Below are 22,013 nucleotides of genomic sequence, written 5' to 3'. Positions count from 1 at the left end.
TTGTTATTTGCTGTTATTTGCTGATCCACATTTTCCAAAAACAAACAAAAGAAGATAGAACAAATATTAATAGAAAGGAGTCACGTCAATTTCCATCGAAGGCGGAAACGGCAACAAACACCCACAAAGGATAAACATAAATATTAGCGTAAATGGGAGGAATTAAACAATTATTAGGCTAAATGAAATATACTATCAAAACCTATGTACCATACGTTGTGCGTAATGCCCAAACTAAACGTGATAAAAGACTGTTACCAACTACATACACACATACATAATACCAAGATGGAAACACCCGTAAATCTATAACTAAAACGTAAAAAGGAAATATATACATATATAACAAATATTCATACGCGCACTAAAAGGATGAGTGGCATAGTTTAATTACATTTACTGTACGAACACTTTTTATAGATGTTTAATGTTGTTATGGTTAAGATAAATTCGGACGAATTGATGAATTTTGGCCAAGCACGGTGCACTATAGCAAGTGAGCCAAGTACAATTTACACAAATATATACATACATAATTAGATGCATATATGGTTCGATGTAAACTAATAAGTCGATGTAAAAGCATAAAAACGGAAGTTAAGAAACTACACACACACACACAAAAAAAGAAAACAGAAAATGCTGAGGCAAAAAAAAATATGAGAACTCTGTTAAATGTTTGTTATGCATTTGTTTTTTTTATCTAAATTAATATTAAACTAATGTATTAGTGAATAAACTTGTGTACCTACATATAAAACGATGATAAAGCAGTTATGGCGGTTGTTTTATTTGTTTTTATTTGCAGTTCTTTAATGAATTTCTATAAATATGTATATTATTGTAGTTTATTTTCATAGAATGCTATTAATGTGCCCCTATTTTAGAATAGTGGGAAATAAAATTTGTACGAAGTGAAAGAAAGTAGAAAGTCAAATTTATATTAGCTTTTATTAAAGTTATTAAGGTTTTCAAATGGATGAAATACTATTACTAAGCTATCGTGAAAATGTGCGGAATAATTGGCAGGCTGGTATCGACTGGTATGGCTATAAAAGGTCACACTGCCCGAAGCAGACCTATCGGTATATCGGGCTATCGTTAACATCGTTCTTCGATAACATCAGTCGCTATTTGTCCGATCCTATCGGGGCCTATCGGGGAGACAACGTTCGCGTGGCTGCTGCGCGCTGTAAAACGCAAAGAAGCCAAAAAGCAAGGGCAAACGCATCGCCAGAAGCACAAAACGCTGCTCCATTTCGGAAACCCCCAGTGCGCCTTTGTTTCCCCGCCGCTGTTGCCACTTGAAGGAGCCCCAACACAAAGTTCTAAAGAATAGTGGAGAAAACCTTCAGTCGAAAAGTGTGAAAGTGTGAGAAGGGAAGAATAAAATAAAAGTAAAACCGCTAGGCGAGCTCCGCAAAATGAGTGAGGATGTGGCTGTCGAAAATGTAAGTGCCCTTAACGAAAAATCCAATTCCTTTTTTTATGTAATGTGCAAACGTGTTGAATGGGGGGACTTTGCCTGCCGTCGGCAGCCTGCCTGCCGCAAAAATCAAGTTAAATTCTGCACCGAATAATTGTAGGGTGCACAGAATAGTTGCAAGTGTACCGCTCGCTGTTTGCAGCGCAGTCGGCGTCGCTGCCAGCAGAGTGCGTAAAATGCAGGCGAGCAGAAAAGGAGAGAAAAACGAGCGGAGAAAAAATAAGAAGAGGTCTTTTGGTAATTGACGAAAATGGCGACAATGCAAGTGGCAAAAGGCGATGGCGGGTGCAAAGCGGAGAGGGGAAGAGCCGAGGCAGACGAAATGTATTTGGCACAGTGTGGCCGCAGCTGACTGGTATTTTTATCAAAGCTAGTATTTTCACCAGCCACTCGAACGTTGCTTTTCCACGATTTTCCCATTTAAAAACACCCTTTAACAAACTCTTTACACTCTTTTCATTGCAACTTGCCTTATTTACGTTCGCGCAGCGTCTCAATTTCATTGTTTTTCGCAGGTTACTGCCAAATTTGGCCACACTGCCCTCTACCTCACACAAAATCACATGTGTTTGTTGTTGTTGTTGGCCCGCAGCGTTTATGTACATATGTAATTGCAAGTGTCCCATTTTGCAATTACATTTCTATATGCATACATATATGAAAGTGTTTTGCCGTCTGATAAGACAGATGTGCCACCCCAAAACACACACAAAAAAAAAAACAGGAACAAGCAAATGTCCCCGATGAATAATATGCAACCGCAATAACAACAATAACCCAGTGTGCATATGTGTGTCTGTGTAGTTGTGGAAAAAAATAATGCTGCAAAAAGTGTAATAAAATACAACGATTTTCTGTATTCTGTACAATTCGAGTGCGTGTGTGTGTGTCATTGTTTGGCAAGGTTTTTTTATAAAACATATATTAACCTATTCCAAGTAATTCGGAAACAACTTCCAATTTCCTGTCGCCATCGCTCTGCAGCTGTTCTTCTTCTTCGATTAACCCATTGCTGACAGTTTGAAGTGAATTTTCCTACGCGGCATTTGTTAGGGTTGATTTTCACCACGTGGTGAGCGGATAGACACGAGATAATAGCAAATCATCGCCAGAAATCGAGAGGAAATCAAGCCGATCCACAAGATTTTTGCGACCAGTTCGGGCAACATGACGGATGCACAGGTTTCTGGCCCGGATTCACTCTCACTTTTCAGCTGATCCATCTGCGTACTAACTAACTGATACCATCTCCCTTTCTTCTCTTTCATCTCGCCATCTCTTTCGCGCCCGCAGAGCATCCACATACAAAATGGTGGCAGCTGCGAGGTGGTTCAATCCAACGGGTTGACCACCAATGGACACGGACACCACCACCATCACCACAGCAGCAGCGGGAGCAGCAGCAAGCATAAATCCTCCAGCAAGGACAAGCACCGTGATAAGGACAGGGAACACAAGAGCTCCAGCTCGTCGAAGGAGCACAAGAGCAGCAGTCGGTACGTAGGAGCAGTTCGATTCCATTCGGGCCACTCGTGTCGATCCATCTGGAACAGTCAAAATAGGTCAGGAAAGTCAGGAAAGAACAATGCAATCACCTGGGATTCGTAATAGTGCTCATACTAAACGTCACTTGTTCTTAATTTGTACATGGCTATAGGTATCAAAATCAATTTACAATGACAAACTATTCGGATCACATGTTAACGTATGCAGGTGAATAACCCAACAAGTGATATGAAATATCTATCCGTTTTAAAGGTATTCCGTCTAGAATGGCATGGAGTACTTGCATTGGGGCAGTTCCCAAGTATTTTAAAGTAAGAATGCATAAAGAATGAGATTAGCATCTTGAAGCGCTATAGATTAGGCTATACTATCGAATGTCGGAAGTCGGCGAATAATACCTGTGCATAAGGAAACCAACTAATAACCCTGACCTTATCCATTTTAGCGACAAGGATCGACACAAGAGCAGCAGCAGCTCGTCGTCGAAGCATAGGGACAAGGACAAGGAGCGCGACGGCAGCAGCAACTCGCATCGCAGCAGTTCATCGTCCAGCCACAGGGACAAGGATGGAAGCAGCAGTAGCAGCAAGCACAAGTCCTCGTCGTCGTCTGGCCACCACAAGAGCTCCTCGAAGGACAAGGAGCGACGGGATAAGGACAAAGATCGCAGCAGCAGTTCATCCAGCCGGCACAAGTCGTCCTCTAGTTCCCGTGACAAAGAGCGCAGCAGCAGCAGTCACAAGAGCTCCTCTTCATCCTCATCGAAGAGCAAACATTCCAGTTCGCGGCACAGCAGCTCATCATCTTCCTCTAAAGACCCGCCATCGTACGATGGAGTGTTTGTTAAGCCGGAGCCCGTTTCCCAATCGCTTATGCACTCGGGCCCGGTGGATCCTTTCCAGTTGCAGCAGCTCGGTGGCTACGAAACCGCAGCCGCCGCCAATTGTAATGGCAATGGAAACGATGGCGGTGTCAACTATAAGAACGGCTACGAGGAATCGATCGTAGACATTAAGAAGGAGGACGAGAGCTTTAACAATCTGTCGCAAGCTAGCTCCTGTGACTACTCCATGTCGCAGTTTCGCGCCGATGAGCCGCCGTTCGAGGTGAAGCATGAGCAGAGCTACGTCGAAGAGGACAGCTCCATGAACTACATTGACCAGGACGATGAGGGCGAGGAGATGGACGACGAGGAGGATGTGCCGCTGGCAATGCGCAAGCGCAAACCGGAGGCAACCGATCGCAGTGACGGCGGCATGGATGACGACGACGACGACATTCCGCTGCTGGCGCGCAAGAAGGTCAAGAAAGAGAAGATCAAGAAGGAGTCCAAGGAAAAGACTAAGAAGCGGGTCAAGGACGAGCCGAACGATGATTACGGCAGTGCCAAGCCGAAAAAGAAAAAGATGAAGAAGGTAGGCCTTGCGTTACTGTATAACAACTACACAGATGGCTGAACAATATACATCACTTCTCCCACAGGAACCCGAGGTCGTCTCTCCCACTAAGCGGCAGAAGGCGAAGGTGAAGGAGGAGGAGGAGGAGGTATGGCGATGGTGAGTTACCATTATCAGAATTATCATTGCCCTTCACCTTGTGTATCTGCCAGCATAGAAAGTGAACCAAAAGAGGGGGTAAAAGTCTAGCTTCTATCGCAAAGCGTGCATTACTCCAAAAGCTAACAAAAGATATCCTTCATAAATGAATCTTCAAGCGGGCCATTAATGTTTCGACAAATTCCTTAATGTGAGTGCGAAAATGCCAAAGTGCCAAAATGAGTCAAGATGCGAGGGAGGCTCACGGCAAAGGTTATTCGCGGTGAAAGGCACAGGCATTCGGAACAGGTAGCGATCATATCAAGGGGATGCCACTCGATCTGAGCGTCTTGCCCAGATTCGCTTGAGCACAAGTATGACTTGTGACGTGTGACACACACATGACATGTGTTTTGTCTGCGAGGAGTTTGGGTGTCACTGACCTACATTTCCGAATGTCACACTCAGCGAACCAGTGACGCACAGTGGCTGACGCAAGTGGTGGTCCGCGTGTGGCTCGCCGCTCCATGTAGTCCATGTGAGCGGTAACTATTGGCGCCCGCTGTTCGGCGAGCGCCATTCGCCCCGAAACGCATGCGTCATCGACTGCCCCTCCTCCCCCGCTCGCATCATAGTTGCTACGTAAACAGCTGAGCAGCCCGAAAAAAAACACATTTGAGGTTAGGTTCGAACGCGGCTACCAAGCTGCTTTGCGTAATGCGATAGGTAGATAAATCGGAAATATACGAAACTAATGTGGCGCTCTTTGGCGGCATTGCGTCCATTCGGAAGCCAGAGTGTTTGCCTGGTTCTCGGACAGCGGATGGTGGCCAAAGTCACCAATGATGGGAAAAAGAGAAGAGTGCGACGGAAAAGCGTCCAGGAAGAGCAAGTTCGATGGTGCGACTTGATTACAGGGTGCTCCGCTGAAATGGGATGGTCCAAATTGCCAGATCTTGATTACTGCTAGCAATAGCTGGCAACCTGCGCCTATTATCTCAACCTGCGCCTATAGACACAGTAATGTCTATTCAAAACTAGGATAGTAGTAGTGCCCATTAATATAAAAATGTTGATAATATTCCACTGATGATCGGGGGTGTATTTTCTTCAAGTCTCTTACGTTTTTAAGACAACTAACGCAGGTTGTTTTAAAGCGCGTATTTACTTACTTCTATACATAAAGCACTAACCCGCGCCATCCTACATTCCAGGTGGGAGGAGGAGAAGCGCGCCGATGGCGTCAAGTGGTCAACGCTGGAGCACAAGGGACCCGTGTTCGCACCACGATACGAGCGGGTGCCACGAAATGTACGGTTCTACTACGATGGCAAGCCGATGGAACTGTCAGAGGAAACGGAGGAGGCGGCCACCTTCTATGCGAAGATGCTGAACCACGACTACTGCACCAAAGAAGTGTTCAATAACAACTTCTTCAAGGACTTCCGCAAGTCCATGACGTCCAAGGAGAGGGAGATAATCAAGGATTTCCGCAAGTGCGGCTTCAATGAGATGTTCAACTTCTTCCAGGCGGAGTCCGAAAAACGCAAGGCAGCCACCAAGGAGGAGAAGCTGATCAAGAAGAACGAAAACGAGGCGCTGATGAAGGAATTCGGATTCTGTATGATTGATGGGCACAAGGAGAAGATTGGTAACTTCCGTCTGGAGCCGCCGGGTCTGTTCCGCGGCCGTGGCGAGCATCCCAAAATGGGCATGATCAAGCGGCGCATTCAGGCCAGCGATGTGTCCATCAACTGTGGCAAGGAGTCGAAGGTGCCGTCACCGCCGCCCGGATCTCGCTGGAAGGAGGTGCGCCACGACAACACGGTCACCTGGTTGGCCTCCTGGATCGAGAACGTCCAGGGTCAGGTCAAGTACATCATGTTGAATCCCTCCTCGAAACTCAAGGGCGAGAAGGATCATATTAAGTACGAGACAGCGCGACGACTGGACAAGGTCATCGATAAGATACGCGCCACCTATCGCGACGAATGGAAGTCCAAGGAGATGAGGGTTCGCCAGCGGGCGGTGGCCCTCTACTTCATCGACAAATTGGCGCTGAGAGCAGGCAACGAAAAGGACGAGGATCAGGCTGATACCGTGGGCTGTTGCTCCCTCCGTGTGGAGCATGTCCAACTCCACAAGGAACTGAACGGAAAGGAGAACGTGGTGGTCTTTGATTTCCCCGGTAAGGACTCCATTCGGTATTACAACGAGGTCGAGGTGGAGAAGCGCGTCTTCAAAAACCTCGAGCTGTTCATGGAGCACAAGAAGGATGGCGACGACCTCTTCGATCGACTCAACACCCAGGTGCTGAACGAGCATCTCAAGGAGCTGATGGAAGGTACGTAGTTATTTATCCACCCCACCTTCTCATCTCTGCCATTACTTACTCGTCGCTTCCCTTTGGCCAACGCAATAGGACTCACGGCCAAGGTATTCCGTACGTACAACGCTTCAAAAACACTGCAAAGCCAGCTGGATCTGCTGACCGATCCGAGCGCCACGGTGCCGGAAAAGCTATTGGCCTACAATCGCGCCAACCGTGCCGTGGCCATCCTCTGTAACCATCAGCGTTCCGTGCCCAAGAGCCACGAGAAGTCAATGGAGAATCTGAAGGAGAAGATCAAGGCCAAGCGAGAAGCCATCAAAAAGTGCGAGGCCGAATATCATGTGAGTATATGCGAAACGTGCTTGTGCTTCCGCCCAGCATTATATATAATTGATATTTACCATCTTCTATGACCCGATCGAAGTCGAGAGACGAAAAGAAGGGCAAACAGCTGGAGCGCCTAAAGGATCAGCTGAAGAAACTAGAACTACAAGAGACTGATAGAGACGAGAATAAGACCATTGCCCTGGGCACATCTAAGCTAAACTATCTTGATCCACGCATATCGGTGGCTTGGTGAGTCTCCTTTCAATCGAATCCCACTCAACGAAAGCTAATGTGGTGCTCAATCCATTTGCAGGTGTAAAAAGCATGACGTGCCGATCGAGAAAATATTTAACAAAACGCAAAGAACCAAATTTCTGTGGGCCGTGCACATGGCCGATGAGAATTATCGTTTTTAAATGGGTTCTCCTCACAGCCACGCCTAGACACTAACACACACATACCCATCTCCCCCTCCCCCACCACATGCACACACAAGGAGCACAGACAGCGCCGGTTGAAGAAGTAGAGACCAAGGAGGAAAACCACACCCACCACAAGGCCGGTTTATAAATTCCAGGCTAGTCCCGCCATTCCTTGCCCCACAGTTTATGCAATAGGCAGTGCATATGTACAGCTTTCGGGCAAGGCATTGTTCGGGATTGTACGCCAAAACGAGCGAGACGGGATGCGGATGCACTGCACCGTAGTCGGGGGCCAGCTCGTCCGCGTCTTATTTGTGTGCTTTAAATCGTTTGATTGGTTCAAGTGCGCACTACGCTGAAGTCTAACTTGCGAAATGTACACACCCAACATACACACGCCAACAGCACACGCTACCACTTCTATTTGGATATGCATATATATATGTAATGTATCTATATATATATATATTAAACGCAAGAGAAGATGAGAAACCTGTGCAAGATGTCGTCGCCACCTAGAAACAAAATTACGAACATAATTTCCTATGTTACTACAAAGCAATTTTATTTGTCAAGATGACATGTCTACACTTTTTAGTTTTACACGCGAAAAAAACTGCATATAAAAGCAAAAACAAACAAGCGCCAGCACACTAAAAATGATAAAATGATTTAACGTTTTTTTTTTTTATGTTTACATATAGTTGATTTTGTTTAGCGAAAAATGTCTTTCACTATTAATTAATATAACGATTACGATTACGATTACTACGTATTTAAGTGCTAACTGAACAGAGAAACCTTGTAGCCCAACTTTTAGCATAGCATAATTTATTCAATTCAACTCTGAACCAGCGCAATTTACCGCCCGCCCCAAAAATGGAGAACCAAACCACATGGATGTCGATGTGGCTTCGTTTTGTACCTTATGATGATTTTAGTTAACACTTAAAAATATACAAATGCTAAATTGATTTGCAGACCGTTCTATACTTTAAGACCGCATAAAAATGTTATAAAATGAAGACAGGTTTCAAGTGCTTATCCGCGATCCTAGCCACCACACTGAAAACCAACTGCAGATACAAATCAATCAATTCAATGAACCAAAACAGAACCACAGCCAACAAACAGTCGCAGCGAAAACTCTAATCTAAAAGAATGGAACTTTATATATATAGGATCTATAGGTATGTGCAATTAAGTGAAAGAAAAATTAAAATTAAAAAATTAACCAGAAAGAAAAAACCCTGTAAAAATAGAGCGACCACTTGAATCCGCTGGCACAACATATACAATTTGTAACTACCAATCCAGCGTTGCTGCTCTGTGCCGGTTTTAGTCGATAGCCGCCGGAACAGAGAGCATTGGATTCAGGTGGAGCACTTGGTAGGAGGAGAGTTAGGAACGCCCCGCACCATGTCACTTGTCCCGATATACCATCAGCTACGATTATGATTTATGTGGCCGTACTTTTAACTAAGCAAATCGATGGGAGTTTCTATTTCGCCTCACGCCCCCTAGTATAAATTGCAAATGCGCATTGCAAATAAAGAACGAACGATCTTTATATATAAATAGCAACCCAAACACATATGATAATTAGTGATTAATGAATGAACACAAAATCTTTGTACGTATGTCGTGGACTCGCATACGGAAGCGGGACAATGCTTTCAAAAGGCAACAAAAGGTAAATAAACTAATTACGATCCCTTCTTCGCCCCGCTCCGCCACCCACTCACATATAAACTTGGCATATTACAATATTGATATAAGCAAAAAAAAACAAGAAACGAAATGATAAGAAAAACCACTATTTTAAATCGAAAACAAAATAGCATAAGTTAATGTAATTGTAATGGAATGATGCAAATATACATACAACATATATTTAATTTTAAAATTGAAATGACTGTTTCTATTTTAATGTATTTGGGTGAATATTTGTATTCAAAAGAAAGTTTTTCAATAAATTCGTTTCGCTTTCGAAATTGGGTAAATACTATGGCAACCACAAGTTAGCCAGTTCTCAAATGGATCTTTTATACCCACATATGCTGAAAACGAATGCATGATTTATATGATCATGATGCCGTATAAATAAATCAATTACTGAGATTATAGCCTTGAATCACATTTAAACCGCTAACGGTTTGGCGAAGTGATATCGATAGCCCGAGTGGAGTTGCCACCTCGCGCCACTTAAATTTGACTTTTGCGCTAACGGAAGAGGAAGAGATCGCGAGGAACGACGCGTTTAAAAGAGACTGAAATTATTTCGAAAATCGAGGAAAGTATAGGACTATAACCGGCTGCCAAAATGCTGAGATCAACGGTGCCCGTGCAGCTCACCAAACTGCGAAACAGCGCCGAGGCCATGGCGTCCGTTGCCCGGGAAAAGGGATCCCAAAGGGGCCAAGGACAAAAGCAACAGGTGGACAAAGAGCTAGCCACCATCATGGATGATTTGCAGCGGGATTATGGGGATTACAAGTACACGGTGTACCGGTGCGCCAGTAAATTCGTGGCCATGCAAAAGATATTTCACAGTGAGTTGTCACAGGGAGTCCATTAATAGGAGTCCACAGGAATAACCTTCAAATTGCAGCTGGAAAAATTCCGTACAAGCTGGTTTTGGCCATTTTGGATCGCCATAACTTGAGTGGCGGCCTGGAGCTGATGGTTCCTCCATTCCAATTGACCTCCCTGCTCCACGATGTTTACTTTGCCTGCGAAAAGCTGGGCCACTTCAACCAGGATGCGGACTATCAACTGGACAGGGTAACCGGGCTGCTGGCCAACTTCTTCTGGAATGTCTACGATCCGTAGGTTAAGTTGCTTCTATCTAAAGCATATGTCTGATATTCGCTTTGATATTGGCTTTCTCAGGCAGCGCAGACACTCCATATCCCTGCTAGAGATCAGGATCACCTTCATACTGCTGTGCAAGCTATATAGCAGCGATCACCTGGTGGGCGACATCTTTGGTCTGCTGGCCGATCCCAAGTCGCTGATCATCTCCAGGTATGCATTCGAACAGCTCCTGGCCACGCTGAGCAAGTTACTCAGCTATTTGGGCGAGGCCAAGGCCTATGGCGCCCACAATCTTCCGCTGGCAATGGAGCAGTGCTTTGCCCGCTGTCCGCATGGCGTTGGCGGGTTGACTGAGCCGCAGTTCCACAAACTCTGGACGGGAGCGGGTGTCCAGACGCGGTTTCTGATCTATGGCAATCTGCTGGCACTGGTGAAACGCATCGAGGACACGCAGCATTTGATACACGGCAATTCTTGTGCCGGCTGTCGCAAAGAGCACATTGTGGGCATACGTTTCCGGTGTCAGGTGTGTAGCGATATATCGTTGTGCCTACCCTGCTTTGCGGTGGGCTTCGCTGGTGGTCGCCACGAGCCAGGACATCGGATGTGCGAGGTGTTCGCGGAGGATCAGCCGCCGTTGCGTTGGACTCGCCACCTGGCCAAGCTGTGCGGCTGGCTGGTGTTGCCTCGCAAGACACAGGAAGAGGATCGTCGCGGTTTCTGCAATGCCCAGGAGAGTGGGCCCGCCTTGGGTCAGTCTGCCGCCACACCCATTCCCGCGGAGACGCGCAGTGTGCGCAGTCAGTGCCAGGAGAAGGACCGCACAGTAATCCTCCAGCAACAGCAGCAGGAACTGTGCTCCCTGACGGGGCTAGCCAGCGAGGCGTCCAGCAAACTGCAGTCCATCATCGATCGATTGCTTTTGCAAAATGCGTGGGTTTTTTCGTTTTCGCCACCCTTTCTGGCCAATCCTAAAGGTTTTGTTGCATTTCAGGAAACTGGAAACCCAGCTGCAAACAGTGGCCACAGCATCTAGTTCCGAAATATCGCAGTTTCTAAGCGCCCATCAGTGTTTCCTGCTGCAGATCATCGATGATATGAGACAGCTCTCAGTGAGTTTGCTACACATTGAGCCCAATGGCTTTAATTTCTGAGCTAACTACATACTTACTTGCAGCATTCCTCTGCGGCAGCTGCACCACCTGCGCCAGCTCCTCAAGTGGGTCCTTCGGCTGCGCCTCTAGTCAGCTCCACATTTCTTAGCTCCAGCACGCCTCAGAGGCTGATGTTCGACATGTATGCGCCCGTGGGAGCCAATCTCACGCACTCCAGTAAGAAGGAAAACCACAACTGAGTCATGAGACGGCAGTTTTAAGTTATTTGTTTCTCGTAGTAAATGGAGCCGACTTAAATCGCAGCTACCTGGAGGCAAACAAATCGGATTACTCCCTCAACGACATAAGTTTGTGGTTCGACCAGCGTCGCTCGAGTGTTCAGCCAGGACCTGGATCCCTGCCGGCTCCTCTGCCGCTGCCCATGCCACTGGGTGCTCTGCTGGAACAGCATCCGGCAAACGGCGGAGATGGCCGCGACACCGAGATGGTGAACTTCAAGCTGCTGCTGCACAAGGTCAAGGAGATCGTCGAGGACTCGTACAGCGACAATGCGGAGCTGTCTGCGGCCACTCAAAATCTGGAGAACGTCCTCGATAGCATCATCAAGAGCGAGGAGCAGCAGCGGCGCATCAGCACGTGAGGACCAGAATGCCACAATGCCCACATATCGATTCCAGCCCGACCAAGTCCACCTAGCTTTAAGTTGTAAATGTCTTTAAGTAATCCAGACCCAATGACACCAGTCATGCATTTATCATACCCTTTTTCCTATTCACATGTGCTTTAACATTCGCATAAATGCTTTAATTTGTAGACTTACAACTCTGACGAGAATGCAATACAATAATTATTTTTTTTATAAAAATAAACAATGCATAAAACACATTGTGAACAAAGCATGCATATCAAAAATCTGCATTTTGTAGATTCCCCAAAGCGTAAACTTCCCTGAAGACATGATAAAAAGTCAACCCGCCCTATTGTGGATCATCATCGGTAACTATCATAGAAGCCAACACATCGCTGGTCATTTGCGCCTTGTGTAGATTCGTCAGCTGCTCCCGGCGCTGCTCCACACTGGTGGCCGGCTCACTCAAAACCTTCCAGGCGTCCATCTCCTCGTACAGACTGTTTAGCAACTCCATCTCCAAGTCGGGAGGCGACAGGATGTGCTCAGCGACCTCTAGCACATTGAGATTGCAGTGCAGCTGGAGGAGATCGCTCGTTAGACGATGCAGGAGCAGGCGCAACCGATCGTCCGTTTTGGCGTACACATGCCAATGCTTTCCGGGATCATCACGAAGGAGCAAGGTGTCACACCACTGTGACTGCCGCTGGCGATTGTAGAAAATACGCTGGACAGGATCGGCGGCGCTGGTGGAAGACTGAAAGGGTGAGCCAGGATCACTGTCGTCCAGCAAGTCGGAAGCTGTAATGGAATACGAGTTAAAGGGGATTACAAGAGCTCTTGAAATAACTACTCACTCGGTTCCTTTTCTGCCTCTTGGGCTTGTATCAACTCAAACTGCAGCTTGGAGACCAGAAGCTGCTCAAATGTCGTGCAATCCTGAGCCGACTGGAATTCCAATTTCAGGGAGCAACGTGCCGTGTGCGTCATAATCACGGCCAAAAAGTCTTGGTGCATCGTGGCGGTGGAAAAAGTAGGTGCCAACGACTCTGATTTATTGAGCAGCTTCTTCACATCGAAAGTAATGAGATGGATTTGCCTAGGGGAGGCATCCTCGCCAATCTCGTACGTCGCCATCATTATGAGTTTCTCCGCCTCGAGGAGATCGACCAGACGCAGGCGCACCACCATCGCGGCTGATCGTTCTGGCGGTAGTAGTCTTTCCTTCTCCACCGGTCGCCATTTGAGTCGCCTGCTATGCTGGTCCTGGCAGGCCCAGAACTGCGCCAGTTGGTCGTAGTCCTCGGGTGGCTTGCCATCTGCCTGCAGTGGCAGCTCGTACAGGCGGTGCTCCACGTCAAAGTCGGTGTGTGGTTCTATGACCACAATCGGATAAAGCTCCTTGACTATGGTGAGGCGATTGGTGCCAGTTATGTTGACGAGCAGAGTGCCACAAACGAAATAATCGCCGCAGATCCGAGTCCATACATCACCGAGTCGTCGGAGCGGCTGCTTCTCCTCAAGGAGCAGCGAACGCTGCCCCGGCGAGCCGAAGTACAGAAGGTCCTGGGCGTGGGTGAAGTCCCTCTGGTTTTGCATTCGCTGGCTGTCGAGCTCGGCTTGGGCGCGGTGAACCTCCTGCAGCAGGCTCTCGAAATCCTGCGCGGGCAAGCCGGCATTTTTGGAGGTGCTTGGCTCCTCGTCCAAGAAATCCTCCTGGAAATCGCAACGCTGCCGCTTGCCATTACCGAACTCCAGCTCAACGACGGCCTGGTAGGGAATGGTACCTTCGACCATCTGGTACTCTACCACATCTTTGTGATCGGCCATCAGTTCAAAGTTGGCCCCGTGGTCCTTGGGCCTCTGAAGGACGATGAGGTGCTTCCAGCACTGAATCAGCAGGTAGATTCCCTCCCGCTGCCACACAAACTTGCCGAATTTCAGGGGCAAATCCTCCGGCGGATCCAGCATGCTCCAGTCCAACTTCCCGTCGGTGGATTCGTGCTTGGGCAGAAAGGGACACACCGGTCCGTCGTAGCCTTCCAGTTGGCTGGCTATTTGCTGAAGTTTTGTGCCCTTCAAATCAATGTAGTGCACGAGATCCTTGCGCCGGAATTCGTAGAACTTAAGGTTCCTCGCCAGAACCAAAGTGGTGGGGTCATCCCGCGGCCGTCCCACGTGAAGATTGGCGCAGAAGGCCAACCTGTCCGGCTGGAGCAGCATTTCCGGCACATTCTCCTGGACAAACGGCAGCATGGATGCGGAATCCACAAGATGAGTATGGCGCCCTTGAATCGAAAGTCCTTCGAATCGATAGGCTTCCAATTTGGCAGTTGTTATCGATGGAATAGGCGATATTAGGCAGTTTTAATTTGAAAAAATAATATTCATATTATAATCGTGAAGAACGTATAAACGCAATCTGACTATAACGTAAGTAGGCTGTGTTCTACACATTCCCTAATAATCCAATCATTTTTTACAGTAAGCTGACATATATCGATAAGCTGATAGCGTTGGCCGTCGACTACCGCCGATTATTCAACAAGTTGTGTCAATCGGTGGAACAGCTGAGCATTGTAAGTGGCAAGAAGAAGACGCCACACAAACATTGCATCCGCTCCGCCCGCGCGCCGTCATTTCCCGTCTCTGTCACTCTGTCTCTCGCGCTCACCGTCTCTTTCGCTCCGCCCCGCTCCCCACACACTCGTTCTTGTGCTTCTGTGCTTGTGTGCGATTTCTGGTTCATGTTCTGATTTCCCGCGTGTGCTTGTGTGTGTGCGCGCTGCAGTGTCTATGTATCTCTTACTGTTGCTGCATCTTCGGCTGCGCTAAAATCACGAATGCAACTGCAACCTTACCGAAAATCAAAAGAAAACTGCCTGCAAGAGCTTAATTTTTGCTTTTTTGTTCAGTGCTTTAAGTATTGGTTGTTCGCAACCAACGAACACACGTAAGAAACAACAAAAACAACGATAAACGACAACAACACAAATGCAGAGCAATTGAAGCCCAAACACACGCAAACATTCGGAACGGCAGTTAGAGCGAGACACAAATAAAGTAGGCATAATTTATAGTACACAGAGAAAAGGCGACTAATTTATAAGAGAAAAGTGCGGTGCAAGGAATCGATAAGTAACGGGAGTCGAGGAGCGGAAGAGGAGCAACCATTAAATACAGTAAATGCGGTATTAACGAGCGAGAACAACAACAACAAGCAGCTGTGAATCACTCCGTCCCGCTCCCGCGCTCTGCCAGTCGCTCCAGTTGCTCCACTTCCAGTGCCGGATATTCGCATTTGTACTCGGATTTGGATTCGGATACGGATTTGGCTTGGTTGGTTTTGCTCACCAACTCGAACTCCCACTTCACGTTCGCGAAGTTCCCGTTTTCCCACAAACATGGTGAGTACGGGCGGATTATTGCCGCCTTTTTCGAGTTGTTTTGGCCAAAAGCGGCAGTGGCAACCGAGCAACAACACCCACACTCCACACACGCACGCACACACAGTGCAAGCTTGGCTTGCTCTTGGCCAGGTTTCGAGCTCCTCCAAGGCAGCAGTTCCAGTCCGAACTTCGTGGTAAACAGTTGGCGGCTTGCCCATTGGAAGCGCAGTGAAGCCTCCGCGTGAAGAACACTCAGAATATAAACCTTCGCAGTCCTTCGAGGTTGCTTATATGTGCCAAAGTAAAGCTAAAGCCAAGAGAAATCTTTATAAGAGGCTTTTAGAATATTGTGTGTAGTTATTCAAAATACAGTGAAAACTCCATAGTGTTGCCGCCTTTAAGGTAAACAAAAATATATATGTATATTTTAATCAATCTTTAAAATTTATAAACTGCACTGTACTAATTCCACAAGTGAAATTGAGATTTGTAATATTCTAGCACATAATGTAACCTGTATAACTCAAACTCTTCCAAAAAATTGATTAAATGTACAGCAGCTGCAAACAAACTACTGTTTTCGAAATTCTAAAAATATTTTCCAAGCATGGAGCCGAAAAAATGCAAGCTTAATGAACAAAAAAGTAATAGTAATCTTTGCTATTGTTGTCATAATTGTCCTTTACGGCAATATTTTATTTTACAAATTGTGGTTACATATTTTGATTAGATAAAATAGCACTTTTGCGAAAACAACCAGTGCACGTTATTTGGTGAAGGCTGTACCAAAATTAGTTGCAATCTAGAGACCAAAAATCTTCCATTGAAAAGGGTTTGTTTATATTTTTTACGTAGTACTATTCGTCGAATCTTTCATACCATTTTATATAGTATATATTAGCTATCTGGGAAGCGTTAGGGCGCTGGATGCCTGAGCACTTGTCTCACTCGAGTGGGCATTTAAATTCGCCTCTGGGAGCAGCAATAATGATCCATCTAGGAACTGCTCTGGTACTGGACACCAACTGGTTACTAACTATTCAAATTCGTTTTCCCAGAGCCCGCCCATAGTCACGCGACGTAGCGCACAGCAGGCGAAGATTCAGACGCGGGCAATGGCTAGTAAATCGAAGGCGGGCACGGCAGTGGCGGCGACGGCGGCGGGAGTGATAAGCGCTGGCTCTTCCGGCGGCGGCAGCGGCGGATTTAATGCCGCCGATCCGCGAAAGACGAACAAACCGAACGCAGCGCTCTTAGAGGCGAAACGTCGAGCGCGGAACAACATGCTCAAGAACCAGGGCTCTGGATCGCATGAGTGCGTCACGGATATATTCCAAAATGTGAGTGCTATCTGCTATCCCCCATTCGCTATCCTCGCGCGATCCTAACTAAGTGATCTTTAATCATCTCCGACCAAAAGGCTGTCAATTGCAAGGGTCTGGTGCGGAAACCCACGGCCCTGATCTACGATGAGTCCATGAGCCACCACTGCTGCCTGTGGGACAAGGAGCACTACGAGTGTCCTGAGCGCTTCACACGCGTCCTGGAACGGTGAGTATTTGCAGAATATAGAAGGAATTTTGCTGATCTGTGTTCCCCGATCTTTTCCAGCTGCCGCGAACTAAATCTGCCGGAGCGCTGCCTGGAGTTGCCCTCGAGATCGGCCACCAAGGATGAGATTCTGCGCCTGCACACGGAGGAGCACTTCGAGCGGCTGAAGGAGACCTCCGGGATTCGCGACGACGAGCGCATGGAGGAGCTGAGCTCCCGCTACGACTCAATTTACATTCATCCGGTGAGCAATCGCTCCTCATGGGGTCCTATGGGAACAGTGCATCCAAGTGCCTGGCACCGAATTAGCTTATTTTATTGTATTTGCACTTGATTGCTTGCGAAGATTGCGTTGTTTTTAATTTTCCGGCTTGATAAATGCAAATTGGAGTAGATTAGATTAGATGCGGACCATTGCACAGGTACAGTGCGGTGCATGAATGTAAATGGATGAGAGATTTGCATAAATTATGCTAATGACTTTAGCTCTTAAATTGAAATTCATTTATTTCCCGATTGTTACGCCAATATATTCTAAGAGGAATTGTGATTTTTGTATCATTATATTGGTAGAGTTGCATGCAACAGTATTTATTTACTTTGTTAGGTATTGTTCGAGTTAAATATTTTCATTTACGACCCAAAGTGGGTATAATTTTATATCTCATTAGCTAAATCCTCTTGCAATCTGACGCGCACTGTAAACTCGTTTGATTGAGCTCGTACTCATACCATTCCGTTCTAGATTAGATTCCCGGTGTTTTACTAGCTCCGAGTTTGTTTCGTACATATAGAGCACTGATAACCTTATCCGATTTCCTCCTCGCAGTCCACATTCGAGCTCTCCTTGCTGGCGAGTGGCTCCACCATCGAGTTGGTGGACCACCTGGTCGCCGGGAAGGCGCAGAATGGCATGGCCATAATCCGGCCACCGGGTCACCATGCTATGAAGGCCGAGTACAATGGCTATTGCTTCTTCAACAACGTGGCTCTGGCCGCCCAGCACGCCCTCGATGTGCACAAGCTGCAGCGCATCCTGATCATCGACTACGACGTGCATCATGGGCAGGGAACCCAGCGGTTCTTCTACAACGATCCCAGGTAAGGTTGCAAATTTGCGTTAGATATTCTCGTACATCAAGTGGATGCACTTTTGTGTGTTTTCAGAGTGGTTTACTTCTCCATCCATCGCTTCGAGCACGGCAGCTTCTGGCCGCATCTGCAAGAGTCGGACTACCATGCGATTGGAGCTGGAGCGGGCACGGGATACAACTTCAATGTGCCGCTGAATGCGTTGGGAATGACCAATGGCGATTACCTAGCCATTTTCCAGCAGCTGCTGCTGCCGGTGGCTCTGGAGTTCCAGCCGGAGCTGATCATCGTGTCGGCTGGTTATGATGCGGCGCTGGGCTGTCCGGAAGGCGAGATGGAGGTAACACCGGCCTGCTATCCGCATCTGCTGAATCCGCTGCTGCGACTGGCCGATGCCCGGGTGGCCGTCGTACTGGAGGGCGGCTATTGCCTGGACTCGCTGGCCGAGGGAGCGGCCCTGACCCTGCGCTCCCTATTGGGTGATCCCTGCCCGCCGCTGGTGGAGCCAGTACCTCTGCCGCGTGCGGAACTCGCCCAGGCCCTGCTCAGCTGCATTGCCGTGCACCGACCGCACTGGCGGTGTCTGCAGCTCCAGCAGACCTACGATTGCGAGGAGTTGCAGGACCGGGATAAGGGACAGGATCTGCACAAGGTGCTGCGCCAATGGATTGGCGGACCACCGCCGATGGATCGTTATCCAACGCGCGATACGGCCATTCCGTTGCCAGCGGAACAGGTGGCCAGGAATGCGGCTCGGCTGCAGGTGCTGCGCACGGAGACCAAGCTATCGGTGCCATCGGTGAGGGTGTGCTATGCCTACGATGCTCAGATGCTGCTGCACTGCAATCTGAACGATACGGGGCATCCGGAGCAGCCGACGCGCATCCAGCAAATCCACAAGATGCACGGCGAGTACGCTCTGCTGCCGCGGATGAAGCAACTGTCCGCCAGAGCGGCCACCACGGACGAGGTGTGTCTGGCCCACACACGTGCCCATGTGAATACAGTGCGTCGATTGCTGGGCCGCGAGCCGGAGGATCTGCATGGCGCTGCTGCGATCTACAACTCGGTGTACCTGCATCCGCGCACCTTCGATTGCGCCACCCTGGCCGCCGGATCCGTGCTGCAGGCGGTGGACAGTGTGCTGCGTGGCGAATCCCGCAGCGGCATCTGCAACGTCCGACCGCCGGGCCATCATGCCGAGCAGGATCAGCCGCACGGGTTCTGCATCTTCAACAATGTGGCCATTGCGGCGCAGTATGCCATTCGGGATTTCGGTCTGGAACGGGTACTGATCGTGGACTGGGACGTCCATCACGGCAATGGGACGCAGCACATCTTCGAGTCCAATCCCAAGGTGCTCTACATGAGCTTGCATCGCTACGAGCACGGCGCCTTCTTCCCCAAGGGACCCGATGGCAACTTCGATGTGGTGGGCAAGGGAGCCGGCAGGGGCTTCAATGTGAACATACCCTGGAACAAGGTGGGTTTGTATTGACACTGCATTGCGCCTCCGTTCCAACTCATTCGATTCATTTTGCAGAAGGGCATGGGTGACCTGGAGTATGCGCTGGCCTTCCAGCAGCTGGTCATGCCCATTGCGTACGAGTTCAATCCCCAGCTGGTGCTGGTATCCGCCGGATTTGATGCTGCCATCGGCGATCCCTTGGGCGGATGCAAGGTGACGCCCGAGGGTTACGGCATGCTCACCCACTGGCTGTCCGCCTTGGCCAGCGGTCGGATAATCGTCTGCCTGGAGGGCGGATACAACGTGAACTCCATTTCGTACGCGATGACGATGTGCACCAAGACGCTGCTGGGTGATTACGTGCCGACGCCCCAGCTGGGAGCCGCTGCGCTGCAGAAGCCGGCCACGGTGGCCTACCAGAGCTGTGTGGAATCGCTGCAGCAGTGCCTGCAGGTGCAGCGCAACCACTGGCGCTCGCTGGAGTTTGTCGGACGGCGGCTGCCGAGCTATCCCGTCGTGGGCGAGAACAACAACGAGGATTTTCTTACCGCCTCCTTGCGACACTTGAATATCTCAAGTGACGATGCTCCGGGAGCGGCGGGCGGACCCGCCGGTGATCAGCCCGACTGCGGCGATGAGCGGCCAAGCGGGAGCAAGCCCAAAGTCAAGGTAAAAACGCTTACCGATTACTTGGCGGAGAACAAGGAGGTACGAGGACAGCACTGCATTAATCCCTCAGCTCGCCACTAATCGCATATTTTCGTGCCTTTCTCCTTCTCCAACCCCAATCCATGCCATCCCATGCGTATCCCCCTTCGCGTATCAGGCCCTCGAGCAGAGTGAGATGTTCGCCGTGTATCCGCTCAAGACGTGTCCGCACTTGAGGCTCCTGCGCCCGGAGGAGGCGCCCCAATGTAAGCCAATCCAGTCCGGAGCACATTCCATCCGTGTCTCCTTTCAACCAAAATAATAGCACTTGCCTGTGGTTCGCTATGTGTGCAAAAGTTATCTAGAAGAAAGATTCACTTTTCGACGCGTATCCCTAGACAGTTTTCCACTTCTACAATCCCTCATTACAATTAGAACGATTTACACTGCCAAAGTTTATCTAATATTTGTATTGAGGCAAAATACCACTAGGAAAATAGTTACATTTATAGGGTTTCATTCACAGCAAGTGCTATTATTTTGGCCTATTTTAAGGACACTTCTTTCCCTAAATGTTCTTCGTTTTCTTCGCTGTTTGTGCTTGAAATTGGAAATTGGCTTTTTTTCTAAATTATTTATACTTGTTTTATGATTTTTTGTGAATTATTTTGTGCTGTGTTTTTGGATCGATCGAAATTCGTGCTTTTGCATGACCTTCTTTGCAATGAACGAGCATCTTCGCTTTGAATGCTGCATTTTGTGGATCTGCTGCTTAGAAACCCGGTTTTCACCCGAAAGTCCCCTTATTTATTAAATAATACTTACTTACTTATGTTTATGTTCTTTAAAAACATTTGATATATCGCCGGCATGAAAACTGCTTCTTGAGATGCCCACTGTCCAATCCAGAAACTAACACATATTCTCGACGATTTCCCATCCAAAACAGCACTAGACAGCGGAGCGGCGTGCAGCGTTTGCGGATCGACGGGGGAGAACTGGGTGTGCCTGGGCTGCCGTCTGGTGGCCTGTGGTCGCTATATGAACGCCCACATGGAGCAGCACTCGGTGGAGGCGCAGCATCCGCTGGCAATGAGCACGGCCGACCTGTCCGTGTGGTGTTACGCGTGCTCGGCGTACGTGGACCATCCCCGCCTGTATGCCTACCTGAATGCGCTGCACGTGCACAAGTTCCAGGAGCCGATGGCCTGGACACATGGCTGTGCGTGGCGCGAGGATGGCTGCTATGCGGTGGGACCCAATGGGCGAGACGAGGACGCGGATCAGGATGATGCCGTCGCCGGGAGCAGCATCTGCCTGCGCCTGGAGCGCCACAACTGACCCTTGGCCATCCGCGTGCTGGACGCCCTCACGGACTACATGTGCGCGCTATGTCCGCCACTCAGACACCTGATCCAGTTCCTGGCCGAGCACGTCTGGCCGCTGCTGGAGCGCATTTACCTTAACCTATTGCACTACTTCCTGGCTCACTGAACACCCCATCCAATCCTCCAGCCCGCAAACTGCATCCTGCGTCCCAATTGACCTGAAAAGTGCTGGAGCAGCTAGCCGGTCAGCCACTGGTGATCCTGGCACCTGGCTCCATACCATTTATACAAATACAAATTGTTAAAGTTATCAACTAATGATCTAATAAAGCGTTAGTGTTTCTATTTTAGAATACAAAGTGCTTCAAG

General features: G+C 48.5%; 4 protein-coding genes across 10 annotated transcripts; 3 read left to right on the top strand and 1 right to left on the bottom strand.

The window, feature by feature from the left end:
* The first annotated feature begins 1,121 nt into the window (after positions 1-1,121).
* On the top strand, positions 1,122-8,582 carry LOC6550720 (DNA topoisomerase 1). Of its 5 annotated transcripts, XM_026982014.1 has the most exons (9): positions 1,867-2,001; positions 2,471-2,668; positions 2,780-2,982; positions 3,438-4,407; positions 4,475-4,548; positions 5,742-6,871; positions 6,950-7,200; positions 7,284-7,435; positions 7,500-8,582. In XM_026982014.1, the coding sequence occupies exons 2-9, from the start codon at positions 2,654-2,656 to the stop codon at positions 7,600-7,602; spliced, it is 2,898 nt and encodes a 965-aa protein (XP_026837815.1). In that variant the 5' UTR covers positions 1,867-2,001; positions 2,471-2,653; the 3' UTR covers positions 7,603-8,582. The 5 variants fall into 5 exon arrangements, with proteins under 5 accessions (XP_001978102.1, XP_026837815.1, XP_015010690.1 ...); XM_001978066.3 differs by lacking the exons at positions 1,867-2,001; positions 2,471-2,668 and adding an exon at positions 1,122-1,451; XM_015155204.2 differs by having other exon boundaries at positions 1,867-2,668.
* A 1,214-nt stretch (positions 8,583-9,796) lies between these two features.
* On the top strand, positions 9,797-12,450 carry LOC6550719 (dystrotelin). Its single transcript, XM_001978065.3, has 6 exons — positions 9,797-10,160; positions 10,220-10,436; positions 10,501-11,358; positions 11,420-11,537; positions 11,603-11,756; positions 11,819-12,450. The coding sequence occupies exons 1-6, from the start codon at positions 9,932-9,934 to the stop codon at positions 12,178-12,180; spliced, it is 1,938 nt and encodes a 645-aa protein (XP_001978101.1). The 5' UTR covers positions 9,797-9,931; the 3' UTR covers positions 12,181-12,450.
* LOC6550718 lies at positions 12,320-14,683 on the bottom strand. The gene is made up of 2 exons (XM_001978064.3): positions 13,026-14,683; positions 12,320-12,969 (listed from the first exon to the last, which is right to left on the bottom strand). Exons 1-2 carry the CDS (start codon positions 14,422-14,424, stop codon positions 12,518-12,520), a joined length of 1,851 nt encoding a protein of 616 aa, XP_001978100.1. The 5' UTR covers positions 14,425-14,683; the 3' UTR covers positions 12,320-12,517.
* A 548-nt stretch (positions 14,684-15,231) lies between these two features.
* Positions 15,232-21,989, top strand: LOC6550717 (histone deacetylase 6). 3 transcript variants are annotated; one of them, XM_001978063.3, is made up of 9 exons: positions 15,232-15,575; positions 16,616-16,897; positions 16,978-17,108; positions 17,169-17,352; positions 17,938-18,209; positions 18,276-19,683; positions 19,744-20,376; positions 20,495-20,582; positions 21,266-21,989. In XM_001978063.3, exons 1-9 carry the CDS (start codon positions 15,573-15,575, stop codon positions 21,655-21,657), a joined length of 3,393 nt encoding a protein of 1,130 aa, XP_001978099.3. In that variant the 5' UTR covers positions 15,232-15,572; the 3' UTR covers positions 21,658-21,989. The 3 variants fall into 3 exon arrangements, with proteins under 3 accessions (XP_001978099.3, XP_026838115.1, XP_026838114.1); XM_026982313.1 differs by lacking the exon at positions 15,232-15,575 and adding an exon at positions 15,700-15,959; XM_026982314.1 differs by lacking the exon at positions 20,495-20,582 and having other exon boundaries at positions 19,744-20,337.
* Positions 21,990-22,013: the final 24 nt, after the last annotated feature.

The sequence above is a fragment of the Drosophila erecta genome, unplaced genomic scaffold (assembly GCF_003286155.1).
Source record: "Drosophila erecta strain 14021-0224.00,06,07 unplaced genomic scaffold, DereRS2 tig00000126-arrow-pilon, whole genome shotgun sequence".
NCBI classification, from domain to species: Eukaryota; Metazoa; Arthropoda; class Insecta; order Diptera; family Drosophilidae; genus Drosophila; species Drosophila erecta.
This window is presented reverse-complemented; position numbering and strand designations above follow the sequence as displayed.

Excerpts from the sequence above, each read along its gene's own strand:
- LOC6550719 (XM_001978065.3), top strand. The coding sequence starts at position 9,932 with ATGCTGAGATCAACGGTGCCCGTGCAGCTCACCAAACTGCGAAACAGC. Across the intron at positions 10,437-10,500 it reads TTCTGGAATGTCTACGATCC|GCAGCGCAGACACTCCATAT; the intron begins GTAGGTTAAGTT and ends TGGCTTTCTCAG. Across the intron at positions 11,359-11,419 it reads CGATTGCTTTTGCAAAATGC|GAAACTGGAAACCCAGCTGC; the intron begins GTGGGTTTTTTC and ends GTTGCATTTCAG.
- LOC6550718 (XM_001978064.3), bottom strand. The coding sequence starts at position 14,424 with ATGCTGCCGTTTGTCCAGGAGAATGTGCCGGAAATGCTGCTCCAGCCG. Across the intron at positions 12,970-13,025 it reads AGAGGCAGAAAAGGAACCGA|CTTCCGACTTGCTGGACGAC; the intron begins GTGAGTAGTTAT and ends ATTCCATTACAG.
- LOC6550720 (XM_001978066.3), top strand. The coding sequence starts at position 1,425 with ATGAGTGAGGATGTGGCTGTCGAAAAT. Across the intron at positions 4,408-4,474 it reads AAAAGAAAAAGATGAAGAAG|GAACCCGAGGTCGTCTCTCC; the intron begins GTAGGCCTTGCG and ends CTTCTCCCACAG. Across the intron at positions 7,436-7,499 it reads CCACGCATATCGGTGGCTTG|GTGTAAAAAGCATGACGTGC; the intron begins GTGAGTCTCCTT and ends ATCCATTTGCAG.
- LOC6550717 (XM_001978063.3), top strand. Across the intron at positions 17,109-17,168 it reads TTCACACGCGTCCTGGAACG|CTGCCGCGAACTAAATCTGC; the intron begins GTGAGTATTTGC and ends GATCTTTTCCAG. Across the intron at positions 18,210-18,275 it reads TTCTTCTACAACGATCCCAG|AGTGGTTTACTTCTCCATCC; the intron begins GTAAGGTTGCAA and ends GTGTGTTTTCAG.